The sequence below is a fragment of the Sorghum bicolor genome, chromosome 3 (genome assembly GCF_000003195.3).
Source record: "Sorghum bicolor cultivar BTx623 chromosome 3, Sorghum_bicolor_NCBIv3, whole genome shotgun sequence".
Taxonomy (NCBI): Eukaryota; Viridiplantae; Streptophyta; class Magnoliopsida; order Poales; family Poaceae; genus Sorghum; species Sorghum bicolor.
In genome coordinates, this window is record NC_012872.2 from 48,015,901 (window position 1) to 48,033,089 (window position 17,189).

Sequence of the window (17,189 nt, forward strand, 5' to 3'; positions counted from 1 at the left end):
TCATGAAGATGGGGGGACAAGGGGAGCATGAGCGACGTCGTGCGCCTCTAGAGGAGATGACGTTGACAGCAGACTACACTCAGTAGGCATTGTTGATGTAGAAACCTTGAGAGCTTGGAGGTGTGGGATACCATTGATCCTGTAGGCGGCACATGCAAGAACAATTTGCATCATCTTGGGGCACTCCTCCGAGGAGTACTATCCGAGATGTGGTTGACCAGGAAGAAGACGATCAAGTAGGCACGGGCGGTGATGAAAAGTATGTGCATTAGGGCATCCTCAGTGTGAGTTTCATGTTTCATTTTCTTTATATATATTTTGGAAATATTGTAGAAAAGTTTTATAGGGATGAAACTCTCTCTACTCTCATGATGAAACTCTTATCATCTCTCTCTTTATTAATACATTGTCACATCAACATATTTAATGTGCATAAAACTCTCATAAAACTTTATTGAGACGCCTTTGTGCGGATCGGGTGAAGGAGACCAATGCCTTTCGCCTCATACTTGAGTTCAAGACCATCATTTCAAAGATGACGAGATGGTGGACCACGTCACGATGCAAATCAACTCATTGGCCGAGAACGTGCGCATGCTCGGGGAGACCATCATCGACTATCGAGTGGTGAAGAAGATGCTGCACGTGCTGCCATGGCGCTACTCCTGGATCACGATCTCAATGAGACCTAGATCGTTGATGTTTGGTTTTCTTGTAGCCATGTACCGCACAACGGTCCTTTCTGTGCCTCTCCTTGTCATGCTCATGGCTCGGCTCGCGTGTGTGGTATGCCTTTCACTTATATCAACTTCACAAATATGTGTGTATACTGTCATGTGAGGCTAAGATTTTGTTGCAGCTAGCATTTAATATGCCCTTGTAATTTATTTGATTTAATTTAATATAAAAATAGATTAAGCAAAAATTAAATCCAGCAATGTTTATAAAGCTGAGTTATCCAAACCACAGCCTTTGGATCAAACTGGCATAGAATAAGGGTCAAGATGCCTCGTAGAGGTCGGTTAGAGGCCGTCACGTGAAGGAGAGGTGGCTTCCAGGTGGGCACAAGCCGACCAGCCTGGCATATGGGGCTGGCCAGCCCCACCTGGCTGTCGTCGGTCTCCCGCTTCATTCTCGTGTCTTCTGGTGTCTTCTGTATCCTTCTAGTGCCTCTTTCTGATCCGTTTGCACAATGATTCGTGTCGTAGATGGATTCTTTCCTTTCCCAGCTTCTGGATAAATTCCTAAAAAAGATTATTTGCAAAGCTATGGAATCTTGTCAGTTTAGCCCCTGGTCTTGTAATGGATGATGGTTCTAGGATCTTCTAGAGTCTTCCGGGTCGAATCCATTGAGGACTTTCTCTTCGGTGCTCCAAATATGGCAAATGATATGCCCGTCTTGATCGTCTCGACGAGCTCTCCACAATGGTGTACTCAGATTCTTCACTTGAGATACTTTTATATGGTAAAATATTGAATATCCTGCAAGGCAAGCGAGAACAACACAACTCGTGGAACTCATTAGAATAAACCCCTATAACCTTACTTTATAAGTAATTTTAGGTCTCTCGTGTGATTAGTTGACGGTTGAAAATCAGAGTTAATTACTGTCAACACTGGTACTACATGGTCGAGTAGATGCTCGTACAAGAAGTGGCAAAATACAACTGAAATCATTGTTGTGAGGATTGTCCTTCACAACCTTCTAATTCCCAAGGCTTCTAGCCCCAAGTGTCTTTGATCTTTTGGACATCTTCACCTTTGGGATTTGGATGGAAAAATAATTTTATAAGATAACTGATAAATTTAGTTTTAGGTTTAAATTCTACAGAGTTAATGGAATCAGATTCGGATGAAAAGATAATTTCATAACCAAACAAATAGATTTAGTTTTAGATCCAAATTCCACGAAGTCAATGGAAATCGACAAAACAAGTCAGCGTCTAGAATTTGTCAGGGTGTTGTGTCACCGTCTTTTGGTCTGTTGGGCCATGTATCCTGTCTTTGAGCCCGTTAGGGTGGTGTGTCCAGGGGAAGCAATAACCCTTAGGCCTTATAATCAATCATGACCGTCCTCATTAGGTTTTGGGTTTTACTTTAGATCAATGTGTCATTGAAGTTGTCATTGCTGATTTGTGAGACCCAAACTTTGATTGCTTAATCATATATCTGCAATTATCACTTTATTTGAGTTGTGTGTTTTATCATATTCTTGCTTGTGTTCTTTGATTCACAACAAGAATTAGCTTTCTTAGTGAGGTCAACTGAATTTGACATGGTTAATAACTAGAGAAGATATGGTGCTAATGTTGCAGGGTTCAGGTCTTTGTGATCTAAAGCTAGATTGACGTGTCACTCTCTACTAAATCGATAGTTATCTTGAACAAATGGAAGATCGAAAACCCTATCCCTATCATCATTTTTTAGAATTCAAGGGCAAAGAGCCCCAGCCTTTTGCATTAATCAAAAGACCAAGAGTCATTACAGCACATGAAATAAAACCTTCAAGTTTGTCCACCAGGACAGAGCAAGCCACGTTCACCAAGATTAACATTGATTACGCCCAAAACCAACCGGAAGTAAGCCCTTAGCCTATCACCAAAGCTAAAAGACTGGAATGCTAGAACACTCAGACCATATTAAGCGACCAGTTCAGAGACCTCCACCAAGGCATGCCTCTATCAAGAACCAGATCTTCTGATTTATGAAAGTCCTAGATCTCTGCACCACTGTCTCCCTTTAGCATCTTCACGTGATGTTTAGTTGCTTGTAAGGTATCCAAAGAGTCTTGCCAGCTACCAACTTGATCCTGTTGATATACTCCATCAATACCTCCATCTTGTCTTCTGGGCACAGGATTACCCAATTCAAATGAAGGCCAGTAACTTGAAAAGAAGCATTTGCATGCTCCTCCACCCAATTCTCTGAAAATATAAATCATTCCTTACTTTCCAAATAGACCAAAAAATAGCAGAAGTCACCATATTCACCGGTACATGTTTCTTATTACTTAACCAAAACCTCCCTATCTCTAACATGTTCCCACCGACTTTGCAATCAAGAATATCAGACATAATGACCTAACATTGCTTAGAAACCACACAATCAAAAAACAGATGCTGAATAGTTTCCTTTTCAGAACAAAAAAGTCAACTCTCATCATCTAATTTCCTCCTTTTAGCTAAATTATCCCTAGTTAAGGTTTTATTCTTAATGACTAATTAGAGAAAAAAATGTACTCTGGGGAACTTTAAGGCTCCAAACTGCAGAAACATGTACCGGTTTAATACCCCTAAAATTGATGATCTTATAAAGGGACTGAGAAGAGTAAATGCCTGACGATTTAAACTGTCAGATCATCTCATCTTCCTCAGCAGAGGATTGCATAGTAGAGACTAATTGTAGAATCTCAAGCCAAGAATTATAGAGATCTCGAGACACAACACAGTCCTTCTAAATGTACATTTTAGATTAACCACATCTCAAAGCTCAGCTTAAGTTTAACTATCCCTATCGTCATGTCTGGGAAAAGTTAATTATGTCCTTAAAAGCATATGCTCTCATCCCTATTGCCCTTGGATACATATTGGGATGGGTGCGTATGCCTTCAACGGCCAAAAAGCATCTGCCATACCTGGCTCGGTCACTGCTGGCTAGGGATGAAAACGGATCGGATACAGACGGATATCATCGATACCATATTTGTTTTTATATTTTTGGTCGAAACGAATTCGAATACGGATAATATCAATCCTGTCGGATAAGATATGAATAGATGTCAACATCATAAATATACGATTCAAATATTCAGATACGGATATGATATCGGATGTTGAATATTCGGACTCGGATACGGACAGATCTGAACTCCTCTAAACGAATTCAGTCTCGAATACGGTCGGAAAATATCGTACCATTTTCATCATACTGCTGGCCATGGCTAGCCCAAACCCGGGCCGAGCATTGTCAGATGGCCCGAACGGCCGTCTACAGTGAAGATTAGCAGATAACTTATCGCTTGGTGCTAATATCTAACCACGATGCCAGTTTATACCAATAATGATATTTATTTTCACTACCGGTTTAAAAAGATTCTCAATTAATCTGGTAGTGAAGCGTAATTAGTGCTGAGCAACTCTATCACAGATATGCTATCCATGTTATCTAGACTATTTTTACAGTTTTAAAGCAAAAACTAAAGACTATACTATCTGGTTTGCTAAAATAGCAAATTTGCTATTTCTAAACTTTCGCTTGTCATATATAGCATGTCGTCCTCACTAGTTATCCTATACAAAGGCTCTTGTGGAACTCTATGCTTTGAGTGAGTTTTTTATTTTACACAATAGCTAGATCTTGTAGTTTAGAATATAATTTTACCTAATCTCTTTGAGATGCTCTAAATTGTCTATTCTACCGTAATATAGAAGTTTATAAGTTGCATGACAACTTTAAATAAATCATATAATAATAAAATAGTCCGTTCGGTAGTCTTAATTTTTTTTTCCCCGTCGGTTGCTTCTGTGTATAACCACCTCTTTGTTTTTTTTTTGTTTTTTTTTTTTTTGGCCTTCCTTTCTCTCCGCTGCAAGCAATCCAGCAACAGCACCAAGAAGCCAGCTTTGGCCATCAAGGATATGGCCGGAGCCGAGGACTACGACACCGCGGCCGCGGTGGCCGTGTTCCATGAGTCCCGAGCCGGCGTCTGCGGGCTCGTCCAGTCCGGCGTCAAGGCCATACCACCAATTTTCCTCATGCCCACCTCGCCATCGCCGCGGTCACCCACGACGACCACCGCGTTCGCCATCCCATCCGTCGACCTCTCCCTCCCGCGCCGGGACACTGTAGCGCTCGTCCGCGCCGCGGCATGTTCGTGCGGCTTCTTCCACGTCACCAACCACGGCGTCCCGGCCGGCGTCGTCGACTCCGCAGTGTCCGCGGTGAGGGCGTTCCACGACGAGCAGCCCCGCGCCGCCCGCTCGGCGTTCTACTCAATCGAGCCCGCCGTCGGCGGTGCCGGTGCTGTCACCTACTCGACCATCCCCATCGCGCCGCCGCGGGGCGCTCCTAGTCCTAGTCCTCTGCTCCCCTGGCGCGACACGCTCCGTGTCCGCTTCGGCCCCGGGGAGCCCGACCTTGGTCGCCGCCTACCCGCGGCTTGCCGGGACGTGCTGCAGGAGTACCAGCGGTCGCTGACGGCGTTCGGGAAGGAGATGGCCGGGCTGCTGTCGGAGGCGCTCGGCGTCGGGACAGAGCGGCTGGAGCGGGCGATGCAGGTGGAAGGGTGGCTCATGGCGTGCCACTACTATCCGCCGTGTCCGGAGCCGGAGCGGGTGGTCGGCAGCCTCGAGCACACCGACCCCAGCTTGTTCACGGTGCTGGCACAGGACGGAGTTGGTGGGCTGCAGGTCCGCCGCGACGACGGAGATGAGTGGGTCGACGTGGTGCCGGTCACCGGCGCGTTTCTGGTCAACATCGGCGACGTGCTCAAGGTACAATACAATCTGGTGTTTGTATAGCAGTTAGAACATGCCATTAACTTATGTTATCTTTGCAAATAAACAATTACAAGGTGATCTCAAAACAAATATATAGGAGTACTAATGTACTACTAATAAAAATGATGCGTCGCATCAGGAGCTTTCTTTTTGAATTGGGAGCTAAATAAATTTTCACAGGACGTTATTTGGGTCCAAAAGCAAAGATATCGCGGTAACGCGGTTCATGTTTACAATACAAGAAACTGTCCTCGGTGTTACCCGCTTCCTCTAATGACTAGTATTTTTTTCACCATGATCAAAAATTTTCGTCAATTAGCATAAATATTTAGACATATTAATAAATTATATATCCCAACCAGTTAAAAATACTTTTGCTTCAATCAATATTTTGTCAAACTTTTGAAACTTTGACGACGAAGACTCTCTAAGTGTGTAGCTTGGGAACATAAAAACAATATATATGGTTTGCATTCAAAAATAGTTTCACAATCACATTTTTTTACACATTGTAATTAAATCCTCGTAGAGAATGGTGGTCATAATCGCAGACATACGGAACATAGTTCGTTAGCCAGCGTGAGGTTTCATCAGGATGTCATGCATATTTATTAGAGCGCTATGTCAGTAAAACTATACTTTTTGCATGAAACAAAGAGGAGAGAGAAGGAAGTAGTTTCACCATGGTGAAACCCGGCGGGCGTTGTTTCCCACGCGGTGAAACGGGATGAAATTTCCACAGAGGGCTAAATCGTTTCACCATTTTACATGTAATCCAATCATTTTACAGTAATTAAATGATTTGCCCAGCCTAGGAAACGTCAAGGTAAAACTCATGCATTGTGGAGGTTGTTTCATTATTCGTTTCATTGATACCTTGTCAGCGGATTTGTTTTAGAAATAGTGCATTGAAACGGACCACTGAGACTGGCCTATGACGTTCCGCGTCCCTGGAACTTAGTATTGCATTTACCATAAAAAGTCAGACATATTTTCACCAAAGGAATTACTTTAGTATTTATACTTTTATTTAAGTTGATAAATCAGAATAATTAAATCATATCATAAGCTAAGCTAGTTAGAAATATATCTAATCGACATTTAGGGTTTATTTGGATGAAGGGCTAGTCTTAGGTGTAGCCACACCTATGGCTTGCTTACTTTGTAGCAAAGTTTGATGTGTTTAGTTAGAAATCACACCTTAGGTTTGTAGTGGCAAAATTTATATGCAAAGTGTTTTATTTTCTATAATAAAGGGAGTCCAATAAAAAGGATGCCCATACAAAGTTTTCTAATTGATAGTAGTGGGGCAAGATACTATTATGATCTGTGTCATATATGGCAAGCTCTCTACTATTAAATGCATGTGTTCGGTTGCTGGAACAACGAGGGATGGGATAGGGTGGTCCCAGTTCTGGTGGTTGGTTGAGAGTAAGTGGGATGGGAGATATCCCACTAGGAAATATTTATGGCATATTTTTTAAAAAATAAGGACGTGTCAACTCTATTCTATTAAAATGAGTGAACCGTAAGGACAAGAGGGATGAGTGGGCCCTACTAGGGACCTTAGAGAATGACGAATGGACCCCCATATGTGAGGTGGCTCATCCCAAACATAAATCGAGGATGGTACTAACCCTTGGAACCAAACATGGGACAAGGACGGTCACATCCCTAGAAACAAGGTTGGGGCCATCTCATCCCTCATTGACGTGAAACCAAATACATGGGACAATGTTATCAACTAAAGCTGGTTAACAAAACGAGCACCTATTAGAACTTATGTGGCACGCTCTCTACTATTGAATAAGAGAATTTTGCCAACTAAAGTTGGTTAAAAAACGAGCTGCTACAGTGCTACCTAAGGAATGAGTAATTAGGAATTAGGTGCCCATAAGCTAATACAAGGCTGTTTTTAGAAGGAAACTAAACACAACCTAGGTTTTTCATAATTCAATGGACATTTCAGAAAGAATCCTCCCTTGCTCTAGTCCTTACTTTCTTGCATTGTCATGAACTGCGTCCACTCATCAACTAGTTTAGAATAAGACGTTAAACTACAAAATACAGTTTTTTGTTTAAGACTACAGTAACTTTGGACTAGATTTTGACAAAATTACATATTTAAAATAATCTAATTTCAACTAAAAAACGTGCTTTATAATTTTTTTACTTCAAATCCTGCAAGGGTATCATATGTCTACCGCATGCCCCAGGTTATTATGTAATACGAGAGAAAGCCAAGTGTCTTTTTACCAAGCAACACAAGCAGTCTGCTCTGCTACAAGCCTATACAATATGTGTTGCACACATTGTAGAATAGTGTAACAGTTTAGACACATTGCAGAATAGTGGATCCCCAGGTTATACTATGATTTTTTAAACATCTAGATTCGTTACATCCAAACCGTGGCACTCCAAAACTAAACATATTTTGCAAAACTATATCCAGTTTTTGGAACTCCAAAAGTAATTTGCATCCAAATAGACCTGTATGCAATGCAGCTACAAACAGCGGGCAATCTGAGATAATTGAGTTCCGGTTTTCATTCTATTCGTCTTTTGCATGTGAAACCTACAAGTCTCGAGGAGCTTTTTCTAACAGAAGGATACTTTTACTTTATTTCATACTATTCCATTTGCATCAAAAACTATTACTCCCGTCATTCTAAATTATAAGTCATTCCAAGAATCTTAAAGAGTCAAAGCATCTTAAGTTTCACCAAATTTACATAATAAGATAATAACATTTATGATACCAACTAAGTATCATTAGATTCTTTATTGATTATATTTTTATAGTATACCTTTGATGTCATAAATCTTTATAATTTTTTTAATAATTTTGGTCAAACTTGAAACGTTTTAACTCTCGAAGATTTTTAGAATGACTTATAATTTGGAATTCAAGGAGTACTAGCCAAAGTTCAACTTTCAAGATTATGTCTATGTCCGAAATATTGCTTATTTATATTTGTTATAAATTATGAATGAACTGTTGTGCCTACAACTACAAGCAGGTGGTGTCCAATGATGAATTCAAGAGCATAGAGCACAGGGTGGTCATCAAATTCCACACAAAATGCCCGGGTGTCAATTGCCCTCTTCTTCAATCCTGGTAAACGTGAGAATTCCGACCGTTTTGGGCCTCTCCCGGAGCTGGTGACAGCAGAAAAGCCTGCACGGTACCGGAGTTTCACGGTGCCAGAGTTCATGAGTTCAAGGAAAGAATATGGCCATAACAGATCGTCCATTGATCTATTCAAGGTAAGCTCCAGCTAATAATAATCTGGAGGGATGATTAGTTGATGATCTAGCAAGCATGCTTGCTTAGGATGACGTCTGTTGTTTGTTTGAACTTATCAACCAGAATTTTACGATCAGACAATATTATTTTTCTCTCACAACAATTCAATATCAGCATCAATCGCTTTTACAGGCAGCGATTGCTTAGAAATATGCGTAATATTTTGAACATAGTTTTCCCTTGGAGATGATCGCATATGTGAAATGAAAGAGCAGCATGTTCTCTAACTCCACAATATGTATTTGAACAGATAGTTTTCCCTTGGAGATGATCGTTTATGTTATATGAAAGAGCAGCATGTTCTCTAACTCCACAATATGTATTTGAACAGATTATTATGAAAGATGTCTTACCGTGGAACACTAGCAAAGAGCCAACGACCAAGGTGTAGCTATATGTGCGGCGTAGGTGTTGTATACTCCTTAGGATCAATATCCGACGTACCCGATATGATTCGTATCGTCTGGTTCCAAATTTCGAAAAAGAAATATGAGATAAAATACAGGAAGGGGTGTCACGTGGAGTCCATGTCACTATATTAAAATGAAGCCACAGGTTTGCAGCAGCAACAAATAATAATTAACTAATAACTAATTTGACATAAAAACCCAAATATCCCTGCCTTAGTTTTCCATAGTAAATTAGTAATAGTATCCCCAAGTCTCTGCATCCCCGTTTGTGTAACTGTGTGATTTGCTGAGCCATATTTGGTAATTGGTAGTATTGGGACTTTTACTTAAAATTGGAATTCAGTCCTTGCCTAAAGAAAAATTATAATCATGGTGACTAATATCAGATAATGAACCCCCCCCCCCTCTTTTTTTTGAGAGAGAGAATGAAACCCCCACTCTTTGCATAAGATCCAAGCACATATTTTCTCATATTTTTATATCTAAAGAGAAATGTTGAAAGCATAGTCAGAATGACACAAAAATAAATTAAATACTACCTTGTAAAGATTTCGTTATAAGGATACCTCGTATGGATTGAGATACCCTAAGATGATGAGAGTGGCTGAATTAGCAACTATAAAACTATAATCAGGTTAACAAACAATAAGAACCTAAATAATTTATATTTAAAAAGGTTTTTTGTCATTTTTTTTTAAAAAAGGGGTTGAGATGCCCTAAGATGAGAGATGGAAATGTTGAACACACCCATGGCCCCACAAAAAAAACATTCCGGTACTAGCCCACGTGTCCAACCCACATTGACAGTGGCAAATTCACTTTTGTATGATCTAGTTTTCATCAAAGAAAAAACAAAAAATGACAATGGATCAACTCTACAACGTACACGTCATACTATCAAGTCCTAAAGTTAAGATCGGACGAGACGAGGAAGCAGCAGCTCAGATTGGCAAAGCACGGAACTAATCAGATACAATTACTTCTAAATTCTAATACACAATTACACGCACACATACATGCATGGTCCTGCCTAGCCGAGTAACTGGAGCACAAACGGTGAACAGGTCGTGAACATTATATAGCAGTATTATTTACTCGCAAAATACACAGCAAAAGAAAAACCGCTGCATAATTTGATTCCCTTACTAATGTTCCCTACTCATAATCATTCAGGTCATCAAATCAGTCAGCGATCTGGCAGCTGATGGCCATCATCTACAACTATGCTAGGCAGCTCTTCAGTGCCAACCAAGCGACTGTTGGCCACCGCCGGCTCACCGTCACTCTCCACGCTCTCGTGCCGGACAGGGCGGAGCAGCAGCCCCTGCAACCGCACCAAATAGCTTTGCCCTGCCGGCTGCGACCTCACGTATCTTGTCGCTGCAGTTGCCGTTGTTACATCACTGGCACTGGCAGATGGATGGTCCGGCTCACTGGTCGACCGAAGATTGTTCAACGCACTCAGGTCCAGGTTGGGGAAGACGGAGCACCTGCACCGTGGGCACTTGACATTCAACCGGAGCCACTGGTCGATGCACTCTACATGGAAATTGTGCGCGCATGGGAGCCCACGGACCTGCATGGACTTCAATTGAACCCGTGAGGATACATAACTATTAAACTCCTGTTTGGATCCATTAGGGCTAATAGTTAGCAGCTAAAATTAGCAAGTGAGGATCAAACAGACCTGCTAATAGACCTGCTAAATATTAGCAAGTGGAGGTGCTAATAATTAGTTTATTAGTTGATGGAGGGATGCTAATAGTTCACATCCATCTCCAATTAACTATCCAACCACCTATTAGAAGGTGGATCTAAAGATCACCTTGCTAATAATTAGTTAACAAATGCTTAATACTCCATCTGTTTCATCGTTTTAGTTTTTCTAAATACATAGATTTTATTATGCATCTAGGCATAGCGTATATCTAAGTGCATAGCAAAAGCTATGTACCTAGAAAAGCTATAATAACTTGCAATTTGGAATAGAAGGAATAGTTTTCAGGTATTAGCTAACTACTTCACTGTTCTAAATTATAGGTCATTTTGGATTTTCTAGGCACATAGTTTTACTATGCATAGACATAGTGTATATCTAAGTGCATAGCAAAAACTATGTACCTAGAAAAGCCAAACTGACTTAAATTGATTGATGTCGAGACAAGTCTAGGAGTTGATTTTACCTCATTGCCAACATGAAATTCTTCAAGGCAGATGGGACATTCACTGCAGTCCGTTGGAACAGCTTTCAGCCTGAATTTTGGAAGCTCTTGAATCAGTGCCTCAACTGCTTCTCTCTGCACAAAAAGGATCCCTTAAAATTCAATATATAATTCATTGAAGGAAATTTTGGTTCTAACATAATGCTAGTATAGAATACAGCAGATATAAGATGATACTCTAATGATGTTCTATAAGTGGAATTAAAAGAGTTTCAGTTTACTCTATAAGTGGAATTAAAAGAGTTTCAGTTTACTTCCCAAGGACTAGAGAAGAGCACTAGAAAATTCAAACATTCAAACATTCAAACAAGGAGCTTCAGCATTTATCTTCTAGCCCTTGAATGGAGATCATAATAAGGTACTACTGAACAACAGTAAATATTCCATGAATCTCTAGCCCTTGAGCGCTTCGGTCGCTCTGTAGAATTACCACATTGCTCTTTTTTTAATATAGTTACAGAATGTTCATTTCTAACAGTCAAGAAAATGCATAAACTTACTAATCTAGACCTATTCCATGACCATACTGACAATTAAAAAGTCATGCCACCATTGAATCTACAGCTAAGCATATAAGAAAATATTTTAGCCATAAAGTAAAAACTTTTGCAAGATCACCCAAATCAATTCACCTGAGCTGCAGTTAAATAAAGACCAGGATGATATGCAGTATCTTGGCCCACTCTCATTTCCAGGCCAACAGCCTCAAATGCCCAGTCCGGAACACGGATCATATCAACCAAAACCTGCACAAAGAAACACCTTAGGCCTCCTTTGGTTCACTGGATTTCCAAAGGAAAAATGCAGGAATCGGTAAGAACCTCCAATAAATTTCATATAATTATGTTATGCCACCAGAATAAACACACTCAGTTATAGATGGAGAAACATGTACATCCAACCAAAATATACAATCTTGCCCAAGAAAAAAGGCAGTTTAGACATAAGAACCCCCAATAAATTTCATATAACTATGTTATGTAGCTACACTTGCACTAAACTATTATTGTGGTGTATAAGCTGTACTTAATATGAAAACACTAACAAAAATGCACAAAAAAAAATAGATACTTTCCAACTGCAGTGCCAACAGCTCATTTTATATTTGTGATAGGATGCACAGAAAAGAGAGAAAAGCATTACCCCATATTCAGAGACTGGAATTCCTTGTTGTGCTCTCTGTTGAAGTGCATGCCTTCGGTTTAACCACTACAAAATAAAACACATAAATTGCCCACGAACTAGCATATATTCAAATAATCCTCAGAATGATCGAAACCACAGTAATAAAAAGTCAATAATATTATGCCTCCACATGAGATTACACTTCTGCAGGAACATGCCTTTATCATGTCACATTGCATGTTAAAGTTAAATGTGTGAAAACTCAAACAACTGACCAACACCTTTAGTGTTTTGTTAGTATGTGAGGTACGGGCATATATGTGTTGGGTCCAACCGCCCAAGTGACTACACATATAAAACACTAGAAGAAGATAATCATCAATGTAGCAAGATTAAAGACTTAACATCTCATCCTTGTAGTGAATCCAACGAAATTGCATCAATGTCATAGCACAAAGCATGGTTATGTCCATTAGTATAGAATCATCAGTGCGCCTTGTGAGTATTGTTGGGATGAGTAGTCCTACTCCACAACCCCCCCCCCACCCCACCCCCACCCCCACACCCCCACCCCTCCTGTAAAAAGGCCTGAGTTGTAAGGGTAAGGACCTGTGTGTAAATTGCGAACCAAAATGTACAAAGAGATACACAACACTAAATTCTAGAGCATATCCCCGTCCTGTTTGGATAGTCCCAACTCCCAACACTAATACTAGTATTACCTTTCTCGTTGGTGATTGATTTATTTGTTCTATTTGCAACCTGCTCTGGACTCAACTTTTGAGGTATTGCAGTTGCTTCTGTAATCAGGGTGGTTTGACTCTCTTTTTTCTCTTAATACAAAGAGATACACAGCACTCCAGCATGTTCTGGGAAAAAAAACTAATACCAAGATTCAAGTATACTCGTATAATCTTCATGCCTAAATTAGCTTAATATTATTCTAGTTAATGAACAGAAGATGTTAATACATCAAGACTAAATAGCAGTTCTCTACAGTTTACACGCACTGAAATCGATGTTAACAACTTCAGTCCATGACTCCGTGTAAGAACAAGTCGCGATATGCCTGTCAATTCAGTTATGATGGTCAGCTAATCTAACTCCACTAACAGCATCACCAGACTAGTATTTTCGACGAATGGCATATGTGACATCGCTATTGGACAATCATTTTTAAAAATGCACCAAGAACTCCATAGTATTACCTTCCCAATAGCTACACAAGCAATACAGGCAAGCCCACAGTAACTGAAAAGCAGCCATATCAAGAAGCCCCACTTTTGTCCTTCTTCTGGCAACTACAAAGGAAAAAAATATGCATTTAGTAGAATTCACTTTATACAGTAACACAAGTAGTACCTATATTGAGAATAAGAGAACTCACGCAGCCTCTTGCAGTGCTAAACCACAATGTTCCAATCACAGTCCAAACCCAGAGAAAGGGGTAGAGGAGTAGTACAAGAACTGAGAGGACAACTATTCTTCCACAAAAACGAGCATATCTCTGTTGCCATCCGAGATCTCTACAATTTTTCACAAAAAAAGATATATAACTTAAGTTTAAAAAAAAGATATACAATAGAATAAACTGACAGACATACTTTTGCAAAGTTCAGTTAGTCATCATTTGTGGGGCAAACAAACAAGACAAAACCTAGAAACCTAAAAACAACCATATGAGAATGACAAACATAAAGTACCAAAAAGTATTGTAGGAAAACAGAAGGTAAAGAAACTCCCATGCACCAAGGTAAATCATAAATGGCCCAGTTATCATTACTTTGATCATAAGAATACAGTCAGTCAGTCACATTGAAATTCAAATCTTAGAATCATGCATTCCAGAAGTAATCATCTACCATTGTATAGAATATTGCCAGTAAAAAGTTTCATTTCAGTTTTCAACATCATATATAAAAAAAACTAAGATCTCCTAGTTAGACTATTTCATTAGCTGATGGAAAATTTCGAGTAGTTGGGACAAAGAAAATTCGAGACTACAAACCCAATATTTTTATTGGCTCACCATTTTTCCCATGTCTTTTCCTCTACTCTGTACTTTTCACTTCTTATATCTAATAATCTAATATATAGAAATCAGTAGGGGACCTGGCCTCCTGTGGCTTAATGGCATTACCATAATCTGTAGTATTATCCACTGGATTACAGACTATTCAGAGAGATACAATCATGGGGGGCAATAGAACATGCCATGTTCCTAAATGAACTCATCAAGTAGTAAATCACATACAACCAAAGGTATCCATCTAGTGTATGCATCTCAATAATCTTGTTTCCATTAAGAATTGCCATAGAACTAACAATTTGATTAGTTTAAACACAAACAGAACCAAGGCTGCAATCAGGTGACTGCATTTAATTCATGTTGGTGAAGTCATTACTCATTAAGAACAACAACTTGCTTTTCTAGACTCGATCAAGGGGAGGGACGTCGCCTTTGACTTCGCCTTAAAGTAGGGGTCCATGGAACTCTGGAAAGCAGGCAGGAACCTCACACACGCTCGCTTCTTTGGCTGCCGCGGAACCATCTGTGCTGTTACAAACCAGGGATGTGGGAAAACAACCCATGCAGCGCCAGGGCTCAAACCTGGGTGGGGAGCGCCGCACCTGGGTGCTCAACCATCGCACTATTAGCACATATACTGACAACTTGCTTTTCTATTTAGCTTTTTTGGTGGCTAATAAAGCAGTGAGAGCATGAATATAATGCTCAATCTCAGCTAGGGTCAGCAAAGAAGTGTTTTGAATATGTAAATACAACATGCTAAATTGCAGTGCAATTAGTTTGTATAGCAATAATTTGCCGAATTCAGGGGGAACAAAAAGCAAGATGGGGGTGGGCTTAAAATGACTTACAATCCCATTCCTGCAGCGAGACCATTATCAAGAAACATCAGGAGGCGGAAGATGAAGACAGTGGTGTAGTCCACCTGTGACAGGCAGGCAGTTGAAGCAATGAATGACAGTAGAAGCGATCCTCAAACTAGTAGTAAGCATTGAGAGAGAACAAACCAGCCCTAGAAACTTACTCCCTCCAGTTATCCAAAGATGATGTTAGGACAGGATAGCTAGTGCAAATTTTCGCTAATTATACAGTCCTAATTTCTTCCTTTGATGATGACAGGAATGAGTTTTTTTCTATGTATCCAGATACATTCTTAAGGCCATGTTCGGTTCCCGGGGAATGACGTCCCAGACCGTTCTGGCCAGGAATGTCTATTTAATTTGTATGTAGCAGAATGAATCAAACGAACGAGCCCTAAGGAAGAACAGGGGCAAAGAAGGGTTCTTACCACTATCCAAATGTGGAGCGGGTGGGCACAGAGGCGATACCTCTTCCAGTTAATGGAAACGATGATTCTAATCATGCATCAGATGATTATTAAGGAATAGCATTTAGCAACAAAATAATAAGAGTACTCATCAATCAAATAATAAAAGGGGTGAAGTTGGTAAGGGTATTATCGGGTGAAGTAGGATACACGCTAGTGGCGAGCATGGAGAGGAAGAACCCATCATACCTGCAACGAATCCCAAACGCAGCCTCTCAATCAGTCAATCTTTGACTCATTATAGAAAAAGGGATCTTCTTTCTTCAAATCAAAGAGGGAACAAATTAGGGAAGAAGCGGCGAGACTAGAGTCGGCAGACGTACCACTTGAAATCGACGCCACGCATCGGCATGGTCTTCGTTGTCTTGTTAAGGGCCGAACTGAATGAAGAACTGAAAATCAAGTGTTAAGCTTTAATTGGCAATCAAAACTGAAGAAATCAAAAGGGAAAAATCCACCCGTCAATCCCACGGCCGCAATCGGCAAAACGCACGAGCCAGATTCGTCTAGGGGACATTGGTGGGATAGAGCTCTCAGAGGCTGACAGCTTCACTGTGCTCACCTGAGTCCAGCCAGCAGGCGGAAGCACCGGGGGGGAGGGGGGAGGGGGGCGGGGGTTTTCGCCGCCGCCGCCGCCGACAGCGCAGGCTCGCCGCCCCGACGCGATCGAAGGCGTGCGGGGGGGAGAGAGGGGAACGAGGAAGGAGGCGGGGGAGATTAAGATCCGGTGGTGATTCTGCTCATCGCCGAGGGATGAACAACTCCTCGCCGCCGCGGCAGCAGCATCTCATCGCAACGCCTTCCGAAACAGTACAGGAACCGAAAGGGAACGGGACGGAATCCAGCGCTCCCGCACGGCAGCACCGCATCGACTCGGCCGCCCACTCTCGCAAGTCGCAACAACAACAACACAGGCAGGTGAGCGAACCGAGCGGCTCTCCCAGTCTCGTCTCCCGCTTGCCTGACGACCGGGCCCAAGCCCAGTAAACCAAACAGTTGCTCGGCCGCTCTCTCCATTACGGGATATTTTTTATGTTTTATCTTCTCTTTCTGGCTGTACCAAACAGTCGTCACCCTGTAATCATCCTCCTAGAATCTTCATGAGAAATTGCCAACTGTTTCTCTAGTATCTTCTAAATTTGCCACTGACATGAATACTCCCACGGCCAACAATCTCAATCATATTCGCCTCTCTGGTTGGCCACCGTGACCAAAGAGCACCGAAGCATGGTCAATTTCCATTTAACATAGGTCTTGTTTAATTCCCACCG

The 17,189-nt window shown here is 41.1% G+C and overlaps 1 protein-coding gene and 1 pseudogene across 2 annotated transcripts; one reads left to right on the top strand and one right to left on the bottom strand.

Annotated features, from left to right (window-relative positions):
* On the top strand, positions 4,560-8,951 carry LOC8074981 (annotated as a pseudogene).
* LOC8075450 (E3 ubiquitin-protein ligase SIS3) lies at positions 10,162-16,869 on the bottom strand. 2 transcript variants are annotated; one of them, XM_021457396.1, is made up of 11 exons: positions 16,481-16,869; positions 16,242-16,310; positions 16,069-16,107; positions 15,880-15,946; positions 15,443-15,516; positions 13,950-14,088; positions 13,771-13,863; positions 12,581-12,646; positions 12,070-12,183; positions 11,399-11,512; positions 10,162-10,800 (listed from the first exon to the last, which is right to left on the bottom strand). In XM_021457396.1, exons 2-11 carry the CDS (start codon positions 16,268-16,270, stop codon positions 10,402-10,404), a joined length of 1,134 nt encoding a protein of 377 aa, XP_021313071.1. In that variant the 5' UTR covers positions 16,271-16,310; positions 16,481-16,869; the 3' UTR covers positions 10,162-10,401. The 2 variants fall into 2 exon arrangements, with proteins under 2 accessions (XP_021313071.1, XP_002457972.1); XM_002457927.2 differs by having other exon boundaries at positions 10,162-10,791; positions 16,481-16,865.